At 45.0% G+C, this 6537-nt stretch overlaps 1 protein-coding gene across 1 annotated transcript in view; it reads right to left on the bottom strand.

The window, feature by feature from the left end:
- NLRP1 (NLR family, pyrin domain containing 1) overlaps positions 1–6537 on the bottom strand; it is a 72471-nt gene that overhangs the window by 35894 nt on the left and 30040 nt on the right. The window contains exons 6-7 of the mRNA XM_006899804.1: positions 1712–1882; positions 1182–1271 (exon numbers count right to left, since the gene is read on the bottom strand). Of these exons, the coding sequence (XP_006899866.1) occupies positions 1182–1271; positions 1712–1882 (261 nt within the window). The remainder of the gene's footprint in view (positions 1–1181; positions 1272–1711; positions 1883–6537) is intronic.

The raw sequence follows: 6537 nt of genomic DNA, 5'->3' as shown, positions 1-6537 counted from the left end.
TTGTGATCATCATTCCTTGTCTTATTTTTAATTGTAAGGGTATGCATGCTCCAATAATTCTTATTTATTTTTCTTTTTTGATTTTAAGAAGACAGTCGTTTCTTTTCTTCACTGAATGAATGAATGAACCAGTGCCCACCCACTCTGTCCCAAACCGTGCTTGCAACAAAATTTTTCACCTCTTCATTCAGTTCATGGTGTGATGGGTTGAATTGTGTGTGTGTTCTGTCCCACTGAGTCCGACTGATAGCTGACCCTCCAGTAGGTTTTTAGAGGCTATAAATCGCAGGGGAGGAGACTGATCATTTTGCTCCTGGGGAGCGGCTTGTGGATTGAAACTGCGTGTTTTTGGGTTGACGGCACAAATTTTTGCCCACTAGGCCACCAGAGCTTCCTGGTGTGAATTACATCCCTCCTCAAAATACGTCAGAATTCTGACTTCTATACTTGTGGATGTAATGAACAGCTATTTCCATTCATAAAATAATCTAAAGTTAATGAGCCTATGCTAGTGAAGGGTGTATTCTAAATAGGAACATTTCTGAATGACGATAAAGGATTAGACACAGAGACAAAGCCCCACAAATGTGGGAAGGTAAAATCCAAGTGGAGATTACCAAGGACGTGAGAAATACTGGGTCTACAAAGGCCAAGATAAGGGTCCACCCCAGAGCTGAGAGAAAAAGACCTCTCCTAAAACTCAAACTGATGGCTGTTGAGTTAAAACTGACTCATAGCTGAGCATCCAGTGGGTTTCAGAGGCTGTAAATTGCCTGGGAGGAGACTGTTCACCTTCCTCCCATGGAGCATCTGGAGGATTTGAAGGACCAGAGAGGTGTGGCCTCTGGGGTAGCAGCTCAGCTTCCTACAGACTATGGCCCCAGAGCTCCCTAAATTCAGACTTTCTAGCAAATATGATTCTGCAATGTGAGAAAACTCAATTTCTGTTCTTTAAAGGGACCTATTTGGGTTGCAGCAGCACTAGATAACTAAGATGAGGTTAAAAGCAGAGTAGTGACACTCTAGTATCTGTGTGAAACAAGCTTCAACAGCCTGCTGTTCTCCCCCAACCCCTCTCTCTCCTACACTCTGGGTTTCTTCCTGAGTCTTCCTGTCTCTCCCCCATGTCCTGGTTCAGGAGCAGCCTCCCAGTCAGGGAAGGGGGTTCTGGCCCCCCTTACCATCTGCTGGAGACAAGTAGCTGAGGCTTCACCACCTGCAGGGCCCTCAGCTCCACGCTGACCTCTTCATTCAGATGGATCTGGTCCAGCCTAAAAGGAAAAGGGGAGCCTGGTTGTCTGGGGATCCCCCTTTTGACCCTGAGATCCTCATGGCTCAGAATCTTGGCATCTCTTCCTGCAGGTGGATCCTTTAGAAACCAGGCTCCAGGAGAGGGATTAGAGGGAGGAGGTGGATAAAGGAGTACTCTTGGGTCAACCACAATGGAAGGGAATAGGATTGGGGAGGAGTTCTATGGAGGACTCTCAAACTGGGATGAGTCTGCATTTGTTGAGATGAGGGGGCTAGGCCATTGGATGTAGGTCGTCTGCGACCACACAGCACAATTCGTGGAATTGATAAGGAGCCAGGTTGACGATGCATTTTTCTACCCCTTTCCTTTCCCTGCTTAATTCCACAGCAACCCGTCTATACTCCACCCTCCCACCGTCCACTCCTGCCTTTTGCCCAGAAGGGGTCCCAGAGGCCTCACCACAGGCGCTTGAGTTGGCAGTTGGGATGGTGCAGCCCTTTGCAGAGGAGCCTCACACCCTGGCTGCCCACGTCGTTCTGTTGCAGGTCGAGCTCTGTCAGGGTTGGGGTAGTGCTGAGCACAGAGGCCAGGGCCTGGCAGCAGTCGGATGTGAGGCCACAGCTGACCAGCCTACAGGAGAGAGGCACATGTGTCCCTGGCCATTGTCCCAAGAGTTGCCTCTTCCAGATCTGGGCACTGGTCTCTGCTCTAGTAGGTGTGCCCCTTAGGGGCTCTGGAGTAACTTTAACAGAAGGTGAGGACCTGCCTGGTTTGCACTAACTTGGGAAATTCTCATCTTTTTTTCCTGCAACCAACAAGCTTTCCTTTACTGATGACAGCTCCCTTTCTCCTTCCATGTGATTTTACATGAATCCTGCCCATCCACCAGGCCAGCCTTGTATAATTCTTTTCTCCTCTGTTCCACCTGTATACTTGAGTTAACCACATAGGGCAAAAAGATCCTACAGATGCTCAGAACTGCAGTCTACTGAGCAGCAGACAGAAATACACAATAGTAAGTCAGTTTTAAATCTCTTCTGATCAAAACCCTTCCAAATTTCCCTGTTTCACTCAGGATCGTTAACCTGCCCAACAGGGCCCAGGGGTGACCTGGGTCCTGGTCATCTCTGCTCTCTTCTCACATGTCTCTTAGCCCCATCCACATTGCCCCATGCCCGAAGGCTTTCACATCTGGTAGTTCTTCTGTCTGGAACATTCTTCTTACCAAAGATCTTACGCCTCGTTCCCTCACCATCTCCAGGTCTTTGTGTAAAAGTCACTGTGGTAAAATCTTGCCCCAACACCTCTTTTCTTTCTTTTTTCTTTTTTTTTTATAATACTGGTTTATTTAAAAAATTCGAATACTGGATCTTTCCCATTTCCTTCACCATTCCCACCCATTAAATTGTGTGACCCTATGATTAATCACCCCCCCATCTGCACCCCTCTGCTTCCACCCCACCCTTTGGATCCTCATACTCATTCTACAATAGTGATTTTACACAGTATTTTATACAGTATTGTCCTTATGGGACTGAGTTAGTTCAACACCTGTTTTAAAATTGCACCCCTTGTTCACAGCCTCCCTACTGATCCTTTCCATTTGCTTTTTAAAAAACATGGTTTATTATTATTATTATTATTAATTTTAATGAAAATTTACAGAGATTTTTGATTTCCAGTCATTCATTGTTGCACTTTTCTCCCTGCCCACCCCTCCCCTCCAGTTCATTCTTCTCTTTGAAAGGAAAAATTCTTACATTGTTATATAATCCCTCCTCCCAAGTCCATTCCACTATGCAGCCTTCGTTCTGGACTCGTGTCATGACTATTTGCTTTTTTCAATAGCCTGTATTATTGTTGTTGTTGATTGTCTTCGAGTCGAGCATGATTCATAGCGATCCTATGAACAAAAGGCCTGAAGCCCCTCTATAACTATCGACATTTATCAAAGTTCATAGAGTTTCCGGAAGCATGTTGTTTAGGCAGTGGATGCCACGTTACACACATTATATTTTACTTATTTGGTTGACTTCATGTCTCACCCACCTCCAGATGCCAACTCTGTACCCACTCAATACCATTGAGTCAATTCAGATTCAGGTTTCTGAGGCTTTGATTATTAATGGGAAGAAACTGCCTTGTCTTCCTCCCAAGGCGTGGCTGGTGGATTCTACCTTTTGGGCATCAGAACAACATGTAAACCGTGAGGAGTTTTACCTGTTTTCAAATTGTACCATCAAGTGCCTAGGACAAGGTTTGGCACAAAACAAAACAAAACAAAACAAAACACCCAACCTAGCAGTTGCTCCAGAATGGGTTCCGACTCATGGTGACAGCATGCACAGCAGGCATATTGGAGAGGAACTGTCCTCTATAGAGTTTTTAATGTTTGATTTTTCAGCGGGAGATGATCAGCCTATTTTGAGGAGCCTATTTGTGGTCTGAGAACTGCCAACATTTTGACTGGCAATTAAGCCAAGTACTTAATTTGGCGCATTAAAAAAATCCCCAACGGAACCCCATGTACTATAAGGCAGAGTTGTTCCAGAGGTTTTATTGGTTGCAAGCTTCATAGAAGCAGATTGCCAGGCCTTGTTTCCTTGTTGCTGGGTGGGTTCAAACATTCTGGGTAGCAGCCAAATGTAAACTACTTCCAGCATTCAGGGACCTTATCTGGCTCGCAATAGGTAAACTTAGCAAATGTGATGAATGGGTGAATGAAATAGTCTCTAAAGAGGGAAAAGTCAGGTGCAATTGGAGGTAGAGGAATGAGTGATTAATTTTGACAAGGTGAAGGAGTGGGAGCAGAAGTATGAGATGTGCCAAGATGGGAGTGGAAAGAGAGGGAATTCCAGACTGGCAGAGTGGAGGTGAAATCACAACATGCGTTTAGCATGGCAATGCTGGCAAAAAGGCTGTCTGGAGGAGGTAAAGTTTGAAAGTAAAGCTGGAAAAAAAATATCAAGATCACAGATGATCTTGAATGTTTGATGTCTGAATCTTATTCAGGTGACAGCAAGGAGATAGTGACAGTTCTGGAGGGAGTGCTGGTATGATTTTTGAGTTGTTTTCAAAAGCTCCCTGACAGCACATGAAGGATGATCGGATGGGGTCAGGCAGGAGTATGAAGGGTCCAAGTGAGAAAGTATGAGAGCCTAGGTTAGAGTACCAGCTGTAGAGAGATAGATGCTTCAGGTATATGCAACCAGATGTGGGGGCCAGGAAGCTCTTTAGATTGGATTAAGGGATTGATGCCACTTAAGAGAGAGTGGATGACGTAACACAGAGCAAGGTTCACATCTGTAGTTCACAGGGTAGCTATGAGTGGTAGTCGATGACATCAAACAACAATAACAACAACATGAGAGAATGGAAGTAAGAGGAGGCAGAATCTTCTTCGTGGGCTTTGAGTCAGTGCTGTGACATAGGACCACATGCTCAGAGGGCTCTGAGTTTAATGCCCTGTAGTTTCCATCTTGAAATTCTTAATTTTATATTCTAGTTTATGCTTTATATGTGAATTGACAATGGTGCCTGAGTTGGGGCCATGGGGCCATGGCTCATGTGAGAGCCCTTTTCCTTCTATCTCTCTGCTTTTCCAAGAAGAGATTTTGGTAAGCAGTACAACTAGCTACAGATGACACTCCCAGATCTCCTGTTCCAGGAGGGGCCGTGGCTGCCTGCTCTCTCCTCTGACATGGTGAGACACTGCCTACTCTTCCTCTTCCCATCCTTGTTCATCACCTGGTCTGCACTTTGTCGTAAGTGGTTTGGGAAGGTAGGGACTAGGTGTGTATGCCCAGTGACATCTTGAGGTGGTGCACAGTAGAATATGTTCCTGCCCTGGGCTGGCAGCACCATGATGCCGGGGCAAGCCTCTCACGACTTAGACCCAAGTACTTAGTGTGTTCTGGCAATACTCTTTATGCCCCTGTCTGCTGTGGGTTGGGTAGTAGCCCCATGGAAAGAATAAACGAGTCATTTCATTTACGAGTCATTAATTTTCTTATAGAGGAAAACTGGGTCATGTGGAGAAGGTGTGTTGACCTTGAATGATGAGTATGTTCTCCAGGGCAGAGGTGGAGGGAGGTGCATTCCAGGTTGGAATGACTCCTTCACTCCCACTGGTGCATAGCACATGAATCCAGTGGTTGTCAGAAGGGGAAGCTCGGCATATCTTGGGCCAGATGTGCATGTTGAATTATGGGGCAGGATACCTAGATGTCTTTGAAAGCCTACCCTGTGATTGGAATCACAACAGAAGGTCCTGGGCAGAATGAGAGAAAAAAATATGGATCAAAATGAAAAATTATAAAAAAGACAAGACTTACTGGCTTGATAGAGACTGGTGGAGACCCCAGTTTCTGTCAAACCAGTAAGTTTGTTCTTTAGAGGACACTCTTCAAACCTGGGACTGAACTCCTCCCTGTAGCTCAACTTTTCAGCCAGACACCAGGACCAAGGAGGGCATCACAACAGCCAACCACAAAAGACCAAAAGACATCACTTTTCCAATACCGAAGTTCAGAAATCAGGAAGGGACAGAAAAAAAGGGAGAATGGAAATGTAAACAAAGAGGAGGAAGTGGGAACAGTGGTGTATTACATTGTGGAGATTGTCATCAATGTCATGAAACAAAAATCTGTATGAATTGTTGAACAGGAAGTGAATTTGGTTTGAAAACTTTCACTCAAACCACAATAAAAATATTTTTTAAAAGTCATTAAAAAATCACGATAAGTTTGCAGAACTGTTTTTGTTAAGTGCTATCAAGTCACCTATGACTCATGTTGTTGTTAGATGACATCAAGTCGAGTACAACTCAGTGACCCTATGAACAGCCAACCTGAACTCTGCTCAATCTTGTGCCTTTTTCACAATCTCTAAAACACTCAAATCCATTGCTGAAGTCCCTGTGTCAATCTATCTCTTTGAAGGTCTTTTCCTTTGCTGACCCTCCATCTTTCCAAGCATGATTTCTTTCTCCAATGAATAACTTCACCTAGTTACATGTTCAGAGCATGAAAGATGAAGCTTCATCACTTTTGCCTCCAAGGATGCTTCCGGCTGCACCCTCTCCAAGACATATCTGCTTATTCTCTTTATGTTGTTGTTGTTGTTATGTGCCGTCGAGTCGCTTGCGACTCATAGCGACCCTATGTACAACAGCCCTAAACTCCGTTCTGTCCTGTGCTAATCACACTGTCTCCGACACTCCCATCCCAATTATCCCAGTCACTGAATCAATCCACCTCATAGAGGGCCTTCCTCTCCTGCGCTGT

This window comes from Elephantulus edwardii, unplaced genomic scaffold, assembly GCF_000299155.1.
Source record: "Elephantulus edwardii isolate Elephantulus edwardi_28Jun2011 unplaced genomic scaffold, EleEdw1.0 scaffold00267, whole genome shotgun sequence".
Lineage (NCBI taxonomy): Eukaryota > Metazoa > Chordata > Mammalia > Macroscelidea > Macroscelididae > Elephantulus > Elephantulus edwardii.
This window is presented reverse-complemented; position numbering and strand designations above follow the sequence as displayed.